Source organism: Barbus barbus (assembly GCF_936440315.1).
Source record: "Barbus barbus genome assembly, chromosome: 46".
Lineage (NCBI taxonomy): Eukaryota > Metazoa > Chordata > Actinopteri > Cypriniformes > Cyprinidae > Barbus > Barbus barbus.
This window is the reverse complement of record NC_136724.1, coordinates 16,106,666-16,128,359: the sequence shown is the minus strand read 5'-3', so window position 1 is coordinate 16,128,359 and position 21,694 is coordinate 16,106,666. Positions and strand designations below refer to the sequence as shown.

The 21,694-nt window shown below is 38.4% G+C and overlaps 2 protein-coding genes across 2 annotated transcripts in view; both read left to right on the top strand.

Annotated features, from left to right (window-relative positions):
* The first annotated feature begins 157 nt into the window (after nucleotides 1–157).
* On the top strand, nucleotides 158–6,232 carry LOC306864779 (pyruvate dehydrogenase E1 component subunit alpha, mitochondrial-like). Its single transcript, XM_079408998.1, has 12 exons — nucleotides 158–263; nucleotides 731–751; nucleotides 1,561–1,629; nucleotides 1,701–1,874; nucleotides 1,963–2,089; nucleotides 3,051–3,142; nucleotides 3,228–3,320; nucleotides 3,411–3,566; nucleotides 3,715–3,786; nucleotides 4,717–4,784; nucleotides 4,969–5,077; nucleotides 5,166–6,232. The coding sequence occupies exons 1-12, from the start codon at nucleotides 207–209 to the stop codon at nucleotides 5,328–5,330; spliced, it is 1,203 nt and encodes a 400-aa protein (XP_079265124.1). The 5' UTR covers nucleotides 158–206; the 3' UTR covers nucleotides 5,331–6,232.
* Nucleotides 6,233–6,530: 298 nt separating this feature from the next.
* Nucleotides 6,531–21,694, top strand: part of LOC306864595 (ribosomal protein S6 kinase alpha-3-like) — a 44,852-nt gene continuing 29,688 nt past the window's right edge. Inside the window, exons 1-2 of the mRNA XM_079408704.1 lie at nucleotides 6,531–6,909; nucleotides 10,645–10,704. Of these exons, the coding sequence (XP_079264830.1) occupies nucleotides 6,847–6,909; nucleotides 10,645–10,704 (123 nt within the window). The 5' untranslated portion in view covers nucleotides 6,531–6,846. The remainder of the gene's footprint in view (nucleotides 6,910–10,644; nucleotides 10,705–21,694) is intronic.

The window sequence follows — 21,694 nt, the reverse complement described above, 5'->3', positions numbered from 1 at the left end:
ACTTTAATATCTATTATTTTAATATTTATTTAATAAGTTTATTTTGTTGCTGTTGTTGTGCACAGTTAAACTGAACTTTAATTCTTGAAACAGAGTGTAGTCCAATCCTCGGCCATGCTGAGTTAGTGTGAGTGTTTCTGGCTTCAGCTCTGTGTGGGGCTGATCCTCCTGAAACACTCCTGCACACTCAGGCTGGGCTTTGGAGCATGCAGAACATGCTGGCAGTGATAGCAAACGCACTTAAGGGTGGTGCCAAAATAAATGTAGGTATCATAATGTATATGTGTTTGCTGTAAATAAGACAGAGCATTAAAATAATCAAGCTCTGTTTCGCTTAGAGGCATTAAAAGATTTAGTGAGGCTAAACTAGATCTCTGTAGTCTCATTGACCTTGTAGATGGTGTACCGTAAATGCAGAGTCATGTTTACTGTAAATGAAATAGCCACTGAACTGACTAGATTTGATTAAACTGCAGAGTCATGCCCTGATTCGGCCACTCTATTGTGTGTTAAATTAACATAATAGGTTGTTTTTAGCTTTTCAGTCTGTGACACTGTCCAAGTGGAATTGAGAATTGGTATAATAATTTGTATGGTCTAACACGGATGTCAACACGGACCATATTGTGGACTTTTTCTGATATGCAGTCTTTCTACTATTTATGTACCATTTATTTTCATTTACAGTGTGTAAATACAATATGTTTATACATTTTTGCTTGTTTTATAGGGTGCCCAAACAGTGTCAGAGGTAAGATATTAGGTTTGGATTCTACACTCGCTTAACTTCTCTTTAACGATCCAGCAACACCAGCTCAACCACCCCAGTATTAGTTAGTTAGTTAGTAATCATTTGTATGTTTTTTCAATTCTTTTTTTATTTATGTATTTATTTATTTTTGCCTGTAACTCATCTGAAAACTTACAATTACAATTTTTCTAAGAATATAACTGATATAACTATAATTTGCCAACCAAATACAATACTGTTTAAAAGTTTGGGGTCGGTAAATAAAAAATAAAAAAAAGTTTTTAATGTCTCTGCTGCAGTATTTTTACAATTTAAAATAATGATTTTCTATTTTAATATATTTGAAAATACAATTTATTACCGTTAATGTTGAAGTTAAAATTCTGCCGTGTCACATGATCTTTCAGAAATCATTTTAATATGCTGATTTGGTGTTCAAGAAACATTTCTTTGGTCATTGTTGAATCATTGTTGAAAAAAGTTTTTTACTTTTTTTCAGGATTTATTGATGAATAGAAAGTTGAACATTTATTTGAAATATATATTTGTGTAACAATTTATATGTCTTTACTGCCACTTTGATCAATTAAAAACATCCTTGCTGAATAAAACGATTAATTTCTTTTAAAAAATAAATAAATAAATGGTAGTGTGTTTATTTCAGGAACATTAGTGTCACGTTTCACTGTGGGTCCATATAATGGTTTTCAGCTTTTAGTCAATTCTTGTCAAGTTAAATGCATTTAGCAAGTTTCTCTGTTTTAAAATGATTTTTCATAGTTTTATTAATGCATTCTATTCTTCTCCAGGGTTCCAGAGTTGTGGTCTCAGCACGTTCTTTTGCTGACTTGACACCTCAAGCCAGCTTTGACATCAAGGTAAAGTTGTCATATTAGCTTAAAAGCATGCACAAACAATTTAGTTCATTCAAGAACTTGTTCGATTTCAGAGATGCGACCTTCATCGCTTGGATGAAGGCCCTTCGGTGCAGACGGTGCTCAGCAGAGAGGATGGGCTCAGGTACTACCGCACTATGCAGACCATGAGACGCATGGAGCTGAAGGCAGATCAGCTGTACAAGCAGAAGATCGTACGAGGATTCTGTCATCTTTATGATGGCCAGGTAAGACTAAACTGAATGCCCTGTAAGTCTATAATAGCTGTTTACACACAGTCACTGTAAAATGATTTATAATTTTGCTATCTCTCAGGAGGCCTGTGCCGTAGGCATTGAGGCTGGTATCAATCCCACGGATCACCTGATCACAGCATATAGGGCTCATGGCTACACCTACACTAGAGGTGTGTCTGTGAAAGAGATCATGGCAGAACTCACAGGTGAGGGCTTTCTTCATAAAGCCGCATTAAAATAGAAATCCTGAAGATTTTCCAAAAGAATACGATCTGCATTTGAATAATCTCAATCTCCTGATTCTTAAAACCCCAAGAACGATCTTTTACCCTTCCTGTGTTCTATTACACCACATTTCTGCTGCATCTACAGCCCCATTAAGTGTTATTTTACAATGCTGTTTCTTGAGCACTAATATAAATGATTTCTGAAGGGATATTCAACTCTGAGGACTGGAGTAATGATTGCTAAAAAAACACAGCAATAAACCACATATGATAATATATCAAAACAGAAAACATGTATTTTATTAAAATTGTAAAATTATTTCACAATATTACTGTATTTACTCTAATTTTTATCAAATAAATGCAGCATTGGTGAGCTTAAGAAACTTTTTTCAAATACATAAAACAAAAACATTAAAAAACTAAAAAAAAACTTTGAACGACATTGTTTATATATAGCTGTATATAAATAGCAACTGAACTGCATAGTTCGGGTCCTGTTGTTAATTTTTAATTGTTCGATAAAGTCATTATTTTTGTTTTCTTTGTGCACAAATATTCTTGTAGCTTTATAAAATTAGTTGAACCACTGATATCACATGGACTATTTTAACAATGTCCTTACTAGCTTTCTGGGCCTTGTTCTGTTGCTGTCTATGGAGGGTCTGAGAGCTATTGGATTTCATCAAAAGTATCTTAATTTGTGTTCTGAAGATGAACAAAGGTCTTAACGGGTTTGGAACGACATGACATGGGGTTGAGAAATTCATGAATTTTCATTTTTGGGTGAAGTATCCCTTTAAGAGTTTCATCATTTACAGCAATAGCTGAGAGAGAAGTTCTTACATCTCCAAATTGGACTGTAAACTGATCAAGGGTTTGTACTAGGAATCAAATCAATACCCAGCCCTTATTTGAACATGTTTACAATCCATTTCAGGTCGAAGGGGTGGTGTTGCCAAAGGCAAGGGTGGCTCTATGCACATGTATGCCAAGAATTTCTATGGCGGGAATGGTATTGTTGGTGCCCAGGTGAGATGCACGCACCATAGCTTACGAGAATATTACATCAGGCATTTCTAAATCTAAATTTCACTGTTAACTTTCACTTTTGAAGGTTCCTCTTGGGGCAGGTGTGGCCCTGGCATGCCAGTATCAGAGTAAGAATGAGGTTTGTGTCACTCTGTATGGGGATGGAGCTGCTAATCAGGTAAGAGCAACTTTTCCTCCATGTGTTCACAAATTTGCGTGCGATCTGCTGTTGCAAAATAATGTCTTATCTGATTAATCTCTTTATCAGGGCCAGATCTTTGAGTCATTTAACATGGCAGCTTTGTGGAAACTCCCCTGTATTTTCATCTGTGAGAATAATAAATACGGTATGGGGACATCAGTGGAACGGGCCTCAGCCAGCACAGATTATTACAAGAGAGGAGACTACATTCCTGGCCTGAGGGTAACTTCTTTTTTTTTTTTTTTTTTCTAGCTGCCTCATCCTGTTTTTATGTTCACCAGTGCATGCAAATTTATACAGAAGTACATAAAAGGCACATAAATCAAGCAAATGAGCAAATAAGTCAAGCCTGTTTCTTTGTTTTCTCAAGGTGGATGGTATGGATGTTCTCAGCGTGAGAGAGGCAACCAGGTTTGCAGCAGATTACTGCAGATCTGGAAAGGTAAATGAAAAATGACATTTATTACTTGCTTTACAAATCAAGGAGAGGTCAGAGATTTAAAAGAGTTCACCCTAAAATGAACATTTGCTGAAAATGTACTCACCCTCGGGCCGTACGAGATGTAAATTAATTAGTTTTTTCATCAGAACAGATTTGGAGAAATTTAGCGTTACATCACTTGCTCACCAATGGATCCTCTACAGTTAATGGGTTGCCGTCAGAATGAGAGTCAAAACAGCTGATAAACACATCACAATAATCCACAAGTAATCCACAAGCTTCCAGTACATAAACTAATGTCTTGTGAAGTGAAAAGCTGCATGTTTGTGATAAACAAATGTATCATTAAGACGTTTTAACTTCAAACTTTTGGTCAAAATACCACAATAATCCATAATAACCGTTTCCTCCAGTGAAAAAGTCCTCTTACATCAAAATCCACCAACATTTTTGTTTAAAACTGCTTTTGCTTTGTGCTTGCTTTGTGTATATTTCTCTCCTGATTCAGATGAAATGACTTTTTCACTGGAGAAATCAACATTATGGAGTTGTATTTTAGCCAGAAGCAGTTTGAAATTCTTGAAATTTCTTACACATACACAGCTTTTTGATGGACAGGAGTCGTGTAGATTACTTGTGGATTATTGCGATGTTTGTATCAGCTGTTTGCACTCTTATTCTGATGGCACCCATTCACTAAAGAGGATCTATTGATGAGCAAGTGATGTAATGCTAAATTTCTCCAAATCTGTTTCGATGAAAAAACAAACTCATTTACATCTTGGATGCCTTGAGGGTGAGTAAATGTACAGCAAATTTTCATATTGGGGGGCACTTTTCTTTTAGGTACAAGCTAGTTTTGTAAACAAAAATGATTTTTGGGAGATCTGGTCTGTACTGGTGGGCAAATGTTTGGCCTATGCTCTTCAGGGTCCCATACTAATGGAGCTCCAGACATATCGTTACCATGGCCACAGTATGAGCGATCCTGGGGTCAGGTGAGGTTGACCTTCAACCTTCCCCCCCGTAGCAGGCGCTCATCCTTCCTCGGTTCATTTAAAACCCTATCCTCGTCTGCTAACCTCAATAATCGCAGTCCTTCCTCTTTAGTTTTAGGTAGTTTGCACATCATTTCAGTGAGCTCACAGTTCGCTCTACTCTAAATCAGTGCTTTTTTCTTAGTTATCGCACACGTGAAGAAATTCAGGAGGTTCGCGGTAAGAGTGACCCTATCACTATGCTGAAGGACCGTATGATAAGTAACAACATGGCTAGCCTGGAAGAGATCAAGGTACTTGATGCATTACCAGGTACTTAATGAATACTAGAGGGATAACACCTACCGGTATCACCATGTTATGTTGTTGGAACCATGACAGGACATTGATGCTGAGATTCGTAAGGAGATAGAAGAAGCAGCACAGTTTGCTACCTCTGATCCAGAACCCCCGCTGGAGGATTTGTGCAACCACATCTTCTACAATGATGCACCTTTAGAGGTCAGAGGCACCAACCCTTGGATGAGACTGAAATCCATCAGCTAAAGAACCTGCTGATAATTCAGCACCTCATTCCTCATAGTACTCTGTTCATAAACCTATACGCACAAGAAGATAGATGAGATTGTTTATCCATAAAGTCATAATTACATTCCATAACTGCTGTTATTGCCTCTCTAATTAGCAATCAGTTTGGCAGACTATTAATAGCACAACGTACAGCAATAAATATTCAGAGCAATACTGAAAAAAATAGATTATGAATAAATTAATGGGCATCATCTTTACTTGTCAACGTGAAATGTAAAATCAAAGGTTTATGAATGAAATGTTGGCCTATTAAAAATTATTTGAATGATACAATTTTCATGTCCTATAGTAGTGTCATGCTGTAATTTCTTGAATTATGAGTTCATTTGTCATTTTAATATAATATCCCAAAGCCTAAATTTCTCTTAGTAGCCTACCAAAACTTTCACTAGCATCTAAGTTTAAGCAAATATTAGTCAGCACATTTGGCCTTAGAAAATGTGTATTCTGGATTTCAGAACACTAAAATGGATAGAATGAATAAATATGTAATATTTTGGCTTACATTTGTGTCAGTTGTGTTCAGTTTGCTCGCCACCGAATGAATGTTTAGTCCTGAATCACTGAAACACACAAAAGAAATTACAATAGACTCACCAGAAGGTGTCACACTCTCCACCTGCGTGAACCAAGCGTCAAATCACAGCTTAACAGGGTGCATTCTTACATACTGTAGGCTACATTCCAATGTAATTTGATGCCACCCAAAAAAAATATGATAGATGATTATAAATCGGTCTACATATTAACGAGTATACACATACTACGCAGGATTGTTAAATTCATGTGCATAATATATTTCATTGTAAACAAAAGAGATGTACTGTCCTTTGGAATGGATTTAAGAAATAACTATTAAAAAGTAAAATCATAATCTGATTTTCATTTATGTTTGCATGCAGAGAAGAAATAATGCAAAGTCTGAATAGGTGAAGCTAGGCCTAAATGTACGTACATATTTGCCAACTTCCATACAGTAAAATATGGTATTAGTTTAATGTAATTATTTTATGAAAACCTGTCAGCTCAGATCACAGGTTGAGGTTGGGGCATCGAATGCACTGCGCTCCTCTCACCTGTCCGTCTGTGAGCGCCACAGCTTCAGCCCCGCCCTCTGAGAATGATTGACAAGAATATCAGCCAATCCGATGCGTCATACTGAAAGAAGCGGAAGTGAATAGAGAGCGTGTTTTTTTCTGTCAAAAGGGGACAGTGGTGAGAGAGAGAGGGCGAGTGGCACGAGCTCAGGGGCACGGTCTTTCTATTCCTATGGAAACGCTGCACTGACTGACAGAGGTGAGCGGAGGAGAAGGTGGCGGCGCTTTCGGATGCGTTACGCACGTAACGGACTACCAGCTTTCTTCCCTCAGTGTCAAGAGCGCGGAAACAAAGAGACATAATCTCCTCAAAGTAGCTCAGAATTGTTCTTTTGAATCTGATTTATAAAAGAAGCAACCTCCAAGAAGTGAAGATGCCCCTGGCACAACTAGTTGACCCTTGGCGAAAGATGGCAATCGGGAGCGCGGCGAGCGAGGTGAGTCTCCGTTTATAAAGGGTTATATCACTGATATGTTCATTATAAATTCGTTACTTCTGTTTTCAGAGGCCGTTTCTGTGTGTCCGATGCTGGGGATTAGCGGCTATAGAGTATGACCCGTGTTATGTCTGTGCGTAAATGCTTTTAAAACGATCCGTTTGCCAAAGGCCACGGGAACATTTTTTTTCTTTTTTGACTTGTTTCTTTGTGTATGAGCATATGAGTTCACCTTGATCAGTGTGCTTTGTTAATGGAGACTGAAGTTTTAATGAACGAGTCTGCGTAATGTTCAGGGATCTCAGGCTGATTCATACCGGGGCTGTGATGATGACATTTGAATGATGAATCGGTTCTTATGTGGGACTCTTTGCGTTATCAACGAGGAATTTATGTAAATCAGTTTATTTAACCTGTTTAATATAATAATAATAATAATAACGTCTCTGTGTGTGCATAAAACATTATCTTTTTAATTGTTCACATGCTTTGAGTCACAAGATCAGCCAGATACAAAATATATATTTTTATTTTTTTCTTTCATTATTTAGTCACCCACAATTATTCCAAATATGTTTGACTTGACTTTCTTTTCTGTATGTGGAGCACAAAAGGAAATGTTAGGAAGAACGACAATGAATGGTGACTGAGGCTGTTCTGCCTTATTTCTTTTCTTGTTCGATATTTTAATTTTAAGCAAACTGTCCCTTTAAGGGGCAACATTTTCCCCCTGAAATGATGTTTAAGGGCATTATGGGGTTTTAAGGTGTTTTCAGCCAGTTCAAGTAAAATGCTTTAGGGCTCGCACAATTTCTAAATCCCTGGTAGCCCTTCGGGGAGGTACTCTTCAGATTTTGGTAGCCCGAAAATTAATTGAACTAGCCCAAATAAAATCAAGACCATAAATGTCAATCAAAAGCATTTTCAATACACAAATGTCAATGAATATCAAGGAAAGAGTTTTATTTGACTATTTACAAGGTATCTGCAGAATTCTTAAAAATCTATTTAAGGCAATTTGAAAAATTATTTCTTAAACCATTTAATGTATTTAAAACTGTCTAAGGCCTTGACTCTTCAGTTTAGTTGTATCAAATTTAAGGACCCGTTTCTTGCTGAGCAAAACTTTTCTCTATTGGGCAGACATTTCGGGCACCTGAGCAAAAGCATTCTTTATACCAGACCTGTACAGCACGCACACAAAAACATATGTAACTTTCAACTTTAATGTGCTATTTATATTTGATTTGACCCTTGATGTAACTAAATGATGTACATTTTAGGTTACCTGAGAAAACATTTTTACTGTAGTTCAAAAGTTTGGATAAATAACGTTTTTTAAAGACGTTTCTTATGCTCATCAAGGCTGTATCTATTTGATAAAAAATACTTATGTACTTATGTACACATATGGCTTTAATTTTATAGCAATTTTAGATTTTTAACTATTTTTTTTAAACTATTTATTTTATATAAAATAAAAATAATATAATACATATGTTTTCCAGTAAATTTAAACTTCTATAACTTTTTAATACTTTAATTTTTTTAAATGATTTCACTTCTGTAATAATCTGCTTATTGTCTTCTTTAAAAAGAGACCAACCTTAGGTCTGTATTCAAAAGCGTTCATGAATTATAATAATAAGTGCACTTTTTTGTGAATTTTCAAAAATGGGGATGACAGTTAAGGGGTTAAAGAACCTTTGACTGAATGCTTCTTTGTGGAACCAAAATGGTTCTTCTACGGCATCACTTTGAAGAACCTTTTAAGCACCTTTATTTTTAAGAGTGTAACATGTAAAATGCTTCTGTTGAATCAGTTAATTGAAACCGTCACTAGTGTGTGCGAACCCATTATTAGATGCCTAAAATAGAATATAATAATTTATATGAAACGTTAGGTAACGCATTTAAAATCCGAGGCATTTTTAGACACAGTTTTTGTTTCTGTGGCTGAAAGTACACTGATATGATTCCAAGGGTTATTTTACCCATAACAAAGTTTAAACATTTACTGAACCCACATCACTTTTTTGTTTACTGACTGTGTTTGATTAATTTAATCGCTGAAAATTTCCTGAAAATTCAATACCCCTTACTTTGACTTTTCCCACACTGATTTGTAAAGGGTAACGTTTCTGTGAATTCAATAACATACAATTACTGCAGGCTATCTAGTAGGTTAGAAAAACTCATATTCAGTCCAGCCTGCTCTGTCATCTATTCTGGAATAGCACAATGTTCAGAAATTACTGCTACAACCCCATTGATCCACATGTAATAAAGTCTGCTGTAAAGCTGCTGAGATGGTATTGTGAAAGAGACAGAGAGAAAAGAGAGGCAGGTAACACAACGTTCCCTTCTAGGCAGCAGATGATCACGGCCATCCGTCAGTTTCACTCCCGCACAGTGACAGATCGGCACGTCTGAGTCGCCACCCTGACTAATTAACCCTAAACAGTCAATGACAGCATGTAGGCCCGGTCTAACGAGACGTTCCACCACTGTCATTTGGTTCAGAGGAGCAGACGTTCATACTGGCACGAGTGTGTGTCTGCTGTACTAATCAAGGCTTTCTATCACTCTTAGAAACTGATCCACACTGCGATTGTTATGCTCGGTGTCGTCTCAGCCTCAGACGGACCGCCCACAGTCAGTTCTATGACTATCTGATGATTCATGACTTTTTGTCATAAATTCATAAATATTTGTCATGGTCATGACTTACTGTCATACTGTCCTAATTAAGTCATCTTTTAGTAAATCCTTTTTCTCATGTGGTGGCAATGGGCTTCCATAGTCATCACTCAAAGATAATCTTTAAAAATCCTACTTATTTTTATAACTGTTATGTACATCAGGGCAGAAACAAATCATGCTTTGGAAAGTCAAATTTTATAAAATAAAATGTGTAATTATTATATACTAGGTCATAATATGAGAAAAACAAAATGTCATAATTATGACTTTTGTCATAATTGAGTTCTTATATCAAAACTTTAGACTAAATTTATAAATAAATGTTAATGTCGTGGTTATGGCTTTTTAATGTTTTTACCAAAAGATTACTTTTTCTTTCATATTAATCTATAAAAACTTTTATAACACTTATGTAATCTTTAGCAAATCTCAAAATGAATATCTATTTTTTTAATACTGAACATTATAATGTTGTGATGCCTAAATTCACTTTTAATTCAGCATTTAAAAAGATTGATTTTAGTGTCTTGTGATATTTTTAATTTATTTAGACAAAATTGCCCATTTATTGACCATAACATGAAAATAAGGAAAATAAAAAAAAGATCAATTATATAATAGAGACATTAAACCTTTGAAACAGTTTTATCTGAAGAATGTTTTCCCATTTGTTTTGAGTTAAAATGAAACTCATAAAATGAAATAGCCAGTGCTTATAACTTTTGGACTTAAGAAATTCTTATCCCAAAGTTCATAGAGCTTGTTTATTCTGGCACTATCTGGAACATTAATAATAAAGAATGAACTGTGGTTGTTCTGTGCTGGGCAGATGATCTCTTCCTGTCTAAGTTGGCAGTTCTTGGCCAGAATAAGCCACAATGTGAACCAGGCATTACTCCGTTAGTCAAAGGTCTGACTATGCGCTACTGTTTTCAGTATAGTTCAGACCTTTAACACATTATATCGTGTTTTCTATTCACAATGCTTCGTGAGACACTGATTTTCCATATTCACTTTTCTCTCACATGACAGACGGAGCCCCATCATGTCTTGGAGGACTCCACGGGAGAAGATGAAAATCTACCATGTCAAGTGAGTGCCATGGCCAATTTGTCAAGGAGCTTCTTTTCAAGGATGCATGCGGCATAGAGAAGTGGCTCTTCTGAGACGGTGATCTGAAATGTCACTCCATATGCAACTGTAAGACGAGTTGGTGATAAATGGTAGCTATTGATCATGCGTTCCCCATAGACAGCAATTGTATCGATCGGTACTCTGATTGCCGTATGCATGGTGAAGAAGCTGGAAATCCGGCTTGTTACATGGGCAACCTTACAGTCACACTGAGCGGCACTGTACCACACGCATTGTATGGGGTCCCAGAATTCCTGTGCCCCTGCTGAAAAGATACCAGCCTAGACAACAAAGTGCTCATTGTTTTTGTTTGTGGGAGCGTTTCTGTCTAAGCTGTAATGCTTGTTCTTGTTCAGGAAGGATTCTTCCTACACTCAAATACCATTAATGAGTTTCTTTAATGTGCATGTAACGAGTCCATTATGACATCATGCAGTCTGACCTCATACAGGAAATGGACTTTTCAGGTCTCCTCTCCCACTAAAACACTCCCCCGTCTTCCTTCCTAGCTGGTGCTGAGAAGCATTGATTTTTAAATGCAGGGCAAATGGACCTATGGATCTCGTTGCACGGAAAGCTGGGCCATCAAAAACATTCTCTAGAGTATTTGCTTTTACGTCCCCGCACATAAGCACACACTCGGATGTATAAAGTGGCTGAAAGCTGCAAATGTTTCATGATAGACGTGGGATAGATCCATACTGTTTGTTTCCTCACTCCTTTTATATCAATACTTGTGTTTGACCTTGTATTGGAGAATCTCATGAAAACACCTCAGTCATAATTTACATAATCAAAATGAAAAAAATAAGAAAAATAAATTTTTATAACAATTAAGCCCGTTTCAATAAGACGGCTGTGCGTACTTCCATCAATGCGTAACATTAATTCTTAATAATTGTCTATAACTTAATAACTGTTATAATATCAGAAGTGAAAACTGTAAATTATTGAACTAATATTCATTTTAATGGTATCTCATGGCCACAAAAAATGGAAAAAGACAGCAGCTAAAAATGAAGTATAAAAACAGAATTCAATCAAGGTAAAGCTTTAAACATGAAAGGTTCATGGGTGTGGGCTAAATGACTTTACAGACATTTGACATTAAATATCATTCAGTGATTTCAATGCGCTGCAGCTTTTTCCACATAGTCTAACGCTCTTTTCACATAATTAAATATTCTCTAATCCAACCTGTTACATTTCTTAATTAGAGTAATAAAATTAACTACTGATTGTCGACAGCAAGAAGGCAGAGGGAGAACCTGCACCAGCACCACTGACAGATGAAGAGGAAATGGTCAAGTATTGGAAGATTTCTAAAATCCAAAAGTAAAAAGAATAACTTTTACTTTTGTATTGGGAAATAAAGATGACCAAAAAATTGTGAATAATTAGTTTATTTAACAGCTGTGGTGGTGTTTATGGCTCGTACTACCCCTCCATCTGGCATCCTTCCATTTCATACAGTAATCAGTTTCATAAGTTGTCATCAATGCATCAAACCACACTGGAAATCCTGAAGGAAATTTGGATTATTTCGGGTTACTTCCACAGGTCACAGAAAGATGTTATCAAGTGAACATCATTTATCAGATTAGCCTCATTTAAACCCATTGCTACACCACTGACCTACAGTCCTGTCAAAACTCCTCTTTGATGGATTTGTGCCGAGGAAAAAATTCTCAGAAAGAGCATGAGAGCAATGCACACTTTCCTTAAAATCTGCATACAGGACTTATAATGTGCTCTGCATCTCCGATGTTTTAAAGAAAACTGCCATTTAAAATGATACCGCTCAAATAAATATGCACATGAATACGGTGTAAAAAGAAATGATAATAACATAAATAATAGGTTATAAGGTATTTAGTCTTGTTTCCATGTAGGGAAAAAAAAAAATATTTAAGTGATTTTTTATTTTTTTATTTTACAAATTATCTGGCAATGGGATAAGAAATCAAAAATAGCCTATTCTTGTTTCCGTTTGCATTAAGATTATTTTTCTTACCATATGAACAATTTTATATTTTAACAAGACTAAATATCTAGATCATTTTTCATCTATAGAAAACGCATCTTAGCTTAAGAATTTTTAAAGGTTTGTACTTGAAATAAGACAAAAATACTCAGTAAGAAAAGCAATTCTGCAGAGTGAATGAATGAATGAGGTATTAAAACTTCGCTTACACTTTAAAAAGGGGGAGGAGAAACTCTGGGTTTACCAAAGAAAACCTGCTCCCAACCCGGTTAGGTTCACAGAGTAAGTTACCATGGTAACTGACTCTGAGTATAAGTTACCTCTCTTTCAGAAACGGGCTTGACTTACCCTGCTTTCCCGGGTTTGACAAACCTCCCATTTTGAAACGGAAAACCCAGAGTTTCCCTGATTTCAGGGTTAACATACTCAGAATTTTCACTTAACCTCCTTTCTGAAACGGGCCCCTGGACTTGTTCCGGGCCCTGTGTTTAATGGGGCGTATGAGGGTAAACAGTATTTCAGTATTGTAATGAGAGTTAATGAGTAGGAGAGCGTGTGAATGCATTAGTCATGTGATTAGTTAAATGGCCTTAAAGCAGCTATTTTTCTCGAAACCTCTAATAAAACAGGAAGGAATGAGCGAAAGTGTGTGTTTGTTATATTTAGTTTGCAATCAGCCACTTAATTTTATCTGGAAGCCATTTGAGAGTTTATAAATGGGATCATATTTAAATTCATTCTCCAAAACAGATGCAAAACATTGAATCACTCCAGTTAGCAGCTCACTGGCTCCCTCTGGTGAAAACGTACAGCTTAAGGTGATTCATTTAAATTGATGTAAAGCATTTCAGACACACTAACAGAGCGGTTCGCAAAAACAGTAAGACTTTTTGATCCAACATGTACACCTATTATAAGCACATTTCCCTGGAGTGACCTGGGATTACGTGCACCGTATTGATGACTCACAAGTCTCCTTAGTTAAGACATTTTGGTTGCAAGCCGAGATGTTTATCCACTGCACCACTGGTACATGTGAAAGAAACTCTACTAGAGAAGCGCTTGCTAAAAAAATGACCAACACATTTTTACAATCAACACAACTCCATCAGAGATAACGGGGAACTCTTGAGGACTCCACATATAGTCTTTAACTTATAGTGAGATTTTCCCATAATTCAAAATGAGTTGAAACGCCCCCTTTCGTCACAACTATCCCCTCATCAGGTAGCTAGCCTATGACTGTCTATCGTCGTCCCAGTCGCTGTGATCAGACCCTGACACTGATGTATGTGTCCAGTATCATCTATGTCTATGTGCGGGGTGTGTGTGGTGTGTGTCGCTTGTTTGTGCTAATGTTTGGCTATGTGTCCAGATCTCTCTGGCAGATGGTATTTAATCTTCTCTGGCCATCTGGACTGACTTTCTCTCGCTTTGCAGACACCCACTCTTGCCTCTTTTTGCCTCTCTCTCTCTCTCTCTCTCCTACTCTGTCTTCTTCTGCAGTCACTTGTGTGAGAGAGTGCGGAGACATCATGCTGTCTTTTATCTACTCTGACTCACTCTTCAAGCATGGCCCTGCACACCTGATTCACAGAACTTGCCTGAGTGTGATTAAGTAATAAATTCGGCTTAAAAATGACTCTGAGAGCATTTTAATTTGCTGCGGAATCAGTCGTTAGCAGCACCACTATTACTATTGCTCGTAGTTGAGGTTAGAGATTGGAATAATGCATTAAATGGAAATGAATGGTACATTAGATCATGCAGATTGTTTCAAAGATGTCTGCTATTTAGGCACACTCAAATCTGTTGTATGTGGTGAAGTCACTTGCAAACTAAACAGCTTTCTGTTGGTCAGCCCAACAAATGCGCATTGACAACTTGAACCCAGTGTGAGTGAATTTTTTGCCCCTATTCAAAATTCCAGTTCACGTGGATTTCCGTTTAAATGTCTGGATTTTGCGAACAGAATTTTGCCTAGCAACAAGAAATGTGACCGCACCTTTAATTTTTTAAAGCTATTGGACAGACAGTTTTGGTTAATGAATGAAACAATGAGTAAAAAATGTGAGTGAATAAATAGATTTTTGCTATTTTTGCTATTTACTCTTTCATGTTTATGTTACGAAGATCTCTTCTCTTAGAGCTGATATTTTTATGAGAGGTCGTAACATAAAGGGGGGGCTCGTCCAGGATCCTGAAGTAATTCAGACGTATTGTAAGGATAAGGTAAGTTTTAATTTATTATTTTTGGAGGTATTCCGGGGAAGAGATTTATCTTAACTGGTAACCCTCTGAAGATTAGGAAGGTTGTGGATAGGTAGGTAGGTCCGGAGTGTGCTTACATGATTCCTAATTTTTTATAATGGCGACGTTTGATTTGAACGACTTTATTAAGCAACTGAGGGTCGAAACATTGGACAACTGTCAAAAAGAGGATTTGTTTGTTATTGCTCAGCAGTATGAGATATCTGTTTCTAGAGTATTACTTAAAAAAAAAGAGTTGAAAGCTTGTTTGCTGGCTGGTCTTATTGAAAAAGGGGTGTTACCTGATGACGTTGAAGTAATGCAGCAGGGTGAACCATCAGTCGGTGTTATGGGAGATCAGTCTCCTATAGCTCCTGTTACTCCATTGAATGTTGGTATTGTAGGTCCACCATTGTCTATGCCAAAATTTGAGCCATTGTCAGTTTCTACTGATATGTCATCAATGTCTCTAGTAGGGGCTCGTGTGAAGGTACGGTTAGCTCGACTGCAGTTGGAGGCCCAAGATAAAGCTCAAGCGCGAAAAGACGAATTGCAACATCAGTTGGAGAGGTATCGTATTGAGGCAGACACTAAAATTCGGCTGCGAGAGTTAGAATTGGGAAAACAAAAGGAGATGGTGTTAAAAAATCAATCGTGTGTAGCCTCTAGAATGAGTAATGTTAACTCCATAGCAGTTGCAAATGATGCCGGTAATTCTGCACCTGCCTTTATATCTGATTCTTCATCGGCAGTTGCGTTTAGTGTGGCGAAAAATATTGCCCTGGTGCCGCCTTTCAGAGAAAAAAGGTTGAAGCATATTTTCAGGCTTTTGAGCGTATAGCTATGGCTTTCAAATGGCCAAACGAAACCTGGTCGTTGATGCTGCAGTGTAAGCTCACGGGGAAGGCACAGGAGGTGTGCGCGTCGTTATCTTTAGGGGAGAGCATTCAGTATGATGCCGTAAAAAATGACATCTTGCGTGCGTATGAGTTAGTGCCAGAGCACTATCTGCAACATTTTCGTATGACTAAAAAATCTGCTTCCCAAACGTATGTTGAATTTACTCGGGAAAAAAAGTGTATTATTTGGCAGGTGGATTAAAGCCTGTAAGGCTACTGATTATGAATCTCTGCGCGAACTTCTACTTATTGAAAAGTTTAAAAATTCAGTCCCAGAACGTACAGCTCTTTATTTGAGTGAACAAAAAGCAGCTATTTTGGCCGATGAATATGCTTTGATGCATAAAACTACCTTTGTTAGATCTCCATCGGAATCAGGACTTAGTTCTCAAAAAGAAAACGAAGTTTGCCATATTGATTCTAAAGTGAAGACTTTAGGGGTAAAGTTTAGGAAGGAGTGTAGTTATTGTCATAAAATGGGGCATTCTGTCACTGAATGTTATAGTCTTAAAAAGAAACAAACAAGACATGACGCGGTAGGTCAGTCTCGGGGAGTGGTGTTGGTTAAAACCGTCTCTCCTCAATCTTCTCCTGTTCCTAGTGATATTGCTGAGGACTGTTTCAAACCTTTTGTGTTTGAGGGTTCTGTGTCTTTGACTGGAAAGGTTGAGGATCAGCGCGTGGTGAAAATTGTACGCGATACAGGGGGATCGCAGTCCTTTGTGTTAGCAGATGTGTTACTTTTCTGCCCAGAGACTGCATGTGAAACGAGTACTAATGTACAGGGAATTGAAATGGGTTTTGTGCCCGTTCCCCTCCATCGAGTATGGCTTACGTCTGACTTGGTGTCAGGGTTCTTCAATGTGGCAGTTCGTTCTTCTTTTCCTGTAAAGGGCATTGAGTTTATTATGGGAAATGATATTGCCGGTGGTAAGGTGATGCCAGTGTTACATGTTACTAATATACCACAGGTTGAAACGTACACTGATCAACTCAGACAATTGATCAACACAGAAATTCCCTGATGTGTTTTCAGCCAGTGCAGTGTAGGGCTGAACGATATGGACAAAATTTCATATCTCGATTTTCATGCCAGATATCTCGATATCGATACGATACGATATGACTACGGGTTCGGTGAAAACCAAGCATTTCTCAGAAAAATAAAAACATCATAATACAAAAAATTTTTGAAAGTGTAGTTTTATTTTTAAGAACTCACTGGTGGACGTTGACTCGTACGGCGTAAAGGCCCTTTCAAGGCCCTTTCACACAGGACGCGGCATGCGCTGCGCTATGAAACCCATTCATTTCAATGGCTTGCGCTACGCGAGTGCGGTTAGTTGCTGCGCCGACCAAAGCGCACGCGCAGCGGAGCGCACCAGCGGCGAGCTTGCGCGCGCGCCGCGGTCAAAGTTCAAAATAGTTCAACTTTTGCCGCTGCGCTCTGTGACGTTTCCCCGCACGGCCAATAGAAACGGGGCATCCAAACAAGCGCCGAACTCAAAATGGATGAACAGCTGATTCTCTTGTGTGTCTGAATTTCCAGAGCTATACTATACAAGTTTGCGGTCGAATAGGGACCTCAGCGGTGCATTCAAGGGCACTCGTAAAACTGATGTTCGTTGTGTGACTGCCAGAGTTGTATGCAGGGCGGGGCGAGCGCGGAGAGGGGAAATCTATATCGTCTATATCGTAGCTTTTTTCGATAGTAATATCTTGAAAGTTCATATCTCGATATAGATACGATAACGATATATCGTTCAGCCCTAGTGCAGTGTCAACAAGAGCGCAGGTGAAGGCAGCATGTCAGCATGATGAAGTTGATTTGTGTGATACCTTGCTGGCTGATGTTTCTGAAGATGGTAAGTAGCTTAACAAACAAATAGGCGAATTGGAGTTAAATCTTAAAACTGTGGCTGTGCCAGAAATGGCTGCATTTTGCCTGTTTTTCGTGAGTTACTTATTGAAGATCAAAATAACGATCATACCCTTGAGAAATGTCGTGCAAATACTACTGTTGCAGAATCGCAATCAGATAAGCACCGATATTATTGGGACAAGGACGTTTTAATGCATAAATGGAATGCACGCTCGTTCATTGATGAAGATAATGAATGGGGTTCTGTGAACAAAATTGTTGTCCCTTCTAAATTTCGACAGCATGTTTTGGCTGTGGCGCATGATCACCCCTGGGCAGGACATCTCGGTGTGACTAAAACATATGATCGTATTCTTCAGCACTTTTTCTGGCCTGGTTTAAAAACTGAGGTTTCTCGATATTGTAAAACTTGTCATACGTGTCAGATGGCTGGTAAGCCTAACCAAGTGGTTTCTCCAGCTCCGCTTCACCCAATTCCAGCAGTTGGTGAACCATTTGAAAGAGTTATTGTGGATTGTGTTGGTCCACTTCCGCGTACTAAAACAGGGTACCAGTATCTTTTGACAATAATGTGTGTAGCCACACGATTCCCTGAGGCAGTTCCGTTGCGTAAAATCACGGCAGCTACTGTGACGAAAGCGCTTGTAAAATTCTTTACTACCTTTGGATTACCAAAGATAGTTCAGACTGATCAAGGCTCTAATTTTCTGTCAAGGGTTTTTCGAAAAAACGTTGAACGCTTGTATCTTGCGCGTTCCACCCAGAATCCCAGGGTGCCCTGGAACGTTGGCATCAGACTTTAAAGTCTTCTTTGCGTAAATATTGTCTCGAAACTGAGAGTGATTGGGATGACGGTGTCCCGCTGGTGCTGTTTGCTGTTCGCGAGGTGAGACAGGAGTCCCTTGGATTCAGCCCAGCTGAATTGGTTTTTGGCCATTATGTGCAGGGACCTTTAAAGGTTTTAAAATATCAATTTCTTTCGGTGGAGCAAGCGACAAAAATAAATGTTCTTGATTTCGTTACACGATGTTGTGAGCGATTACATAACGCTTGTGCCGCTGCAAAACATGCACTTGGTCGATCCCAAGAGAAAATGAAGCGGCAATATGATAAGCGCGCAGTTGTGCGGAATTTTATGCCGGGGGAAAAGGTTCTGGTACTGCTGCCCTTGCTGCACGTTTTTCGGGGGCCTTATGTCATTATGAAAAGAGTGAGCGAGACCGATTATGTGCTTCATACTCCAGATCGACGTAGGAAAACGCATCTATGCCATGTGAACATGTTGAAAGCATATTCGGAACGATCAAATGACACTGCCGTGACAGGTAATCTCTCTGAGTTAATCACAGAGAATGAAAAAATGAACCCTGTATTGTTCGTGTTGAATGCACAGGTTAGTGAGGATGGATTGGAAGTGCACCGTGAGATGCTGACTGGTGGGCTTTTGGATAACTCTGAGTGTTTAAATTCTCTACAGGAGCAGTTGTCTTACTTAGATGCTGATCAAAAGCAGGATGTTATGGAGCTGATTAAAAATGATCCTGTTTTGTTTAACGATGTTCCCTCCTGTACTTCAGTTCTACAGCATGATATTGATGTGGGCTCTGTTGCACCAATTAAACAACATGCGTATCGATGTTCTATAGATAAAAGACAGGTAATGAAAACAGAAGTAGAGTATATGTTGCAGAATAATTTTGCTAAGCTGAGTAAAAGCCCGTGGAGCCCTTGTGTCTTGGTTCCAAAACAAGATGGATCGATCAGATTTTGTACCGATTTTCAAAAGGTGAATACGGTGACGGTGCCAGATTCATTTCCTTTGCCGCGAGTCGAAGACTGTATTGACAGTATCGGAACTGCACAGTACATCACAAAGTTGGATCTTCTAAAAGGATACTGGCAAGTCCCGTTGACTCCGTGTCCGTCTGATATTGCTGCATTTGTAACACCAGATTGTTTTGCTCAATATACGAGAATGGCGTTCGGCCTGCGAAACGCGCCTGCGACTTTTCAGCGTTTAATGGAGTTGGTTTTAAGAGACGTTGATAAGTGTAATGTATACTTGGATGATGTGGTGATTTATTCTGCCACTTGGACTGAGCATATGTCAACACTACAGACCGTTTTTAGTCGTCTTTCTAACGCTTCTCTCACACTTAATTTGAAAAAGTGTGAATTTGCGAAAGCAACTGTCACTTACCTGGGAACTGCGGCGATTTTTAGGAATGGCCGGATACTATAGGTGCTTTTGAAAATATTTCTCTACGATTGTGGCACCTTTGACAGCTTTATGCAGTCCTAAGAAACCTTTTTGTTGGTCTGATGTGTGTCAACATGCTTTCATGTGTGCAAAGTCTCTTCTTTGTAGTGCTGCAGTCTTGTCAACTCCTGACCTGTCCCGACCATTCACTTTGGAGGTGGATGCGAGTGCGACAGGAGCGGGAGCTGTCCTGTTGCAAGATGGTGTTGACAGGTTTTCTCATCATGTGTCTTACTTTTCTACTAAGTTCAGTCGGCCTCAGCTGAATTATTCGACCATAGAGAAAGAGACCTTAGCGATGTTAATTGCATTACAACATTTTGAGGTTTATCTGGGGGCTGCTTCCTTACCTGTGGTGGTTTTTACTGACATATATACAATCATAACCAGCGCTTAATGCGTTGGGCCTTGATGGCCCAAAAATATAACTTGGAAATTAAGCACAAGAAGGGTAATGACAATATTGTTGCAGATGCTCTTTCGCGAGGATAATGTAGCCTCCCATGTACAGTATGTTGTAATTGCTTGTTTGGCTTCTCGTGTACACTCAACTCAAAACCATATGTTTTTTTTTAGGTGGGGGAGTGTTATGGTCGGTGGCTTGGTCTGTGTCTGTTTTCTTTATATCCCTCCCTTGTTCTTCTTGGTGTCGCTCTATCCTTTTGGAGCGTGTATGCGCTCTATCCCTCTCTTAGGTGGACGCACCTGTTCGTGATTTGAGTGGCTGAATGATGGAGCTGATTGATATAAACGCCAACGAGGAGGAGAAAGAAGAGCAATGACAGATCTTGTGGGCTAGCCAGCAAACTAGTCTCTTTATATCTGTATTTAATTTTTCTTTGTTAGCTGTTGTCTGTTTTGAACAATTTCGTTCCCTGGTTGATTTGTTCGTTATTATTGTGACGTCTGTTGTGAGTGAATAAATAGATTTGAGCGATTTTCGCTATTTACTCGTTCTTGTTTATGTTACGAAGATCTCTTCTCTTAGAGCTGATATTTTTATGAGAGGTTGTAACACTGCCTTAAGATGCATTTGTGTTTATGTTTGCGAAATTTTGTGGGCTAAAATGTAGATTGTCCATTGTCAATATTGTAGCCAGGCATGAAGCACAGCTCACAAATAAATCACTTCCAAAACAAACTGCTTTCTTTTGGTCACCTTGGGGAATTCACTTGATCAACTTGAACCCGATGCGAAATCTGTGAGTGGCAATCTTTTGCAGTCACATGAAATTCTCAATTGTATGAATTCCTATTGAAATGACTGGATTTCGTCTGTGAAAATTTTGCCAAAAGATGGTAAATGTAACCTTTAGATTTCTGCACTTCTCATCCTCATGTCGTTCCAAACCTGTAAATCCTTCCTTCCTCTTCGGAACACAAATTAAGATTTTTTTTTTTTTTTTTTTTATGTAATCCGAGAGTTTATTAGACTACTTTTCTGGATCTTGAATGTGGTAGTTTATGTCTATGCAGGGGCAGAAAGTTCTCGTGAATTTGATGCGTTGAAATCTGCTTGGTTTGAAAGCGATTTCTGTGAAAGCACGCTATGCTATTGACGAAGAACAACGCACCTATTTTTTGCATGCAAAATTTCACTGAAATTGCGCCAGTAACCGTACCTATGATTCATGAAATGCACGCGACCATCATTGCTTTATGGGATACTGCAT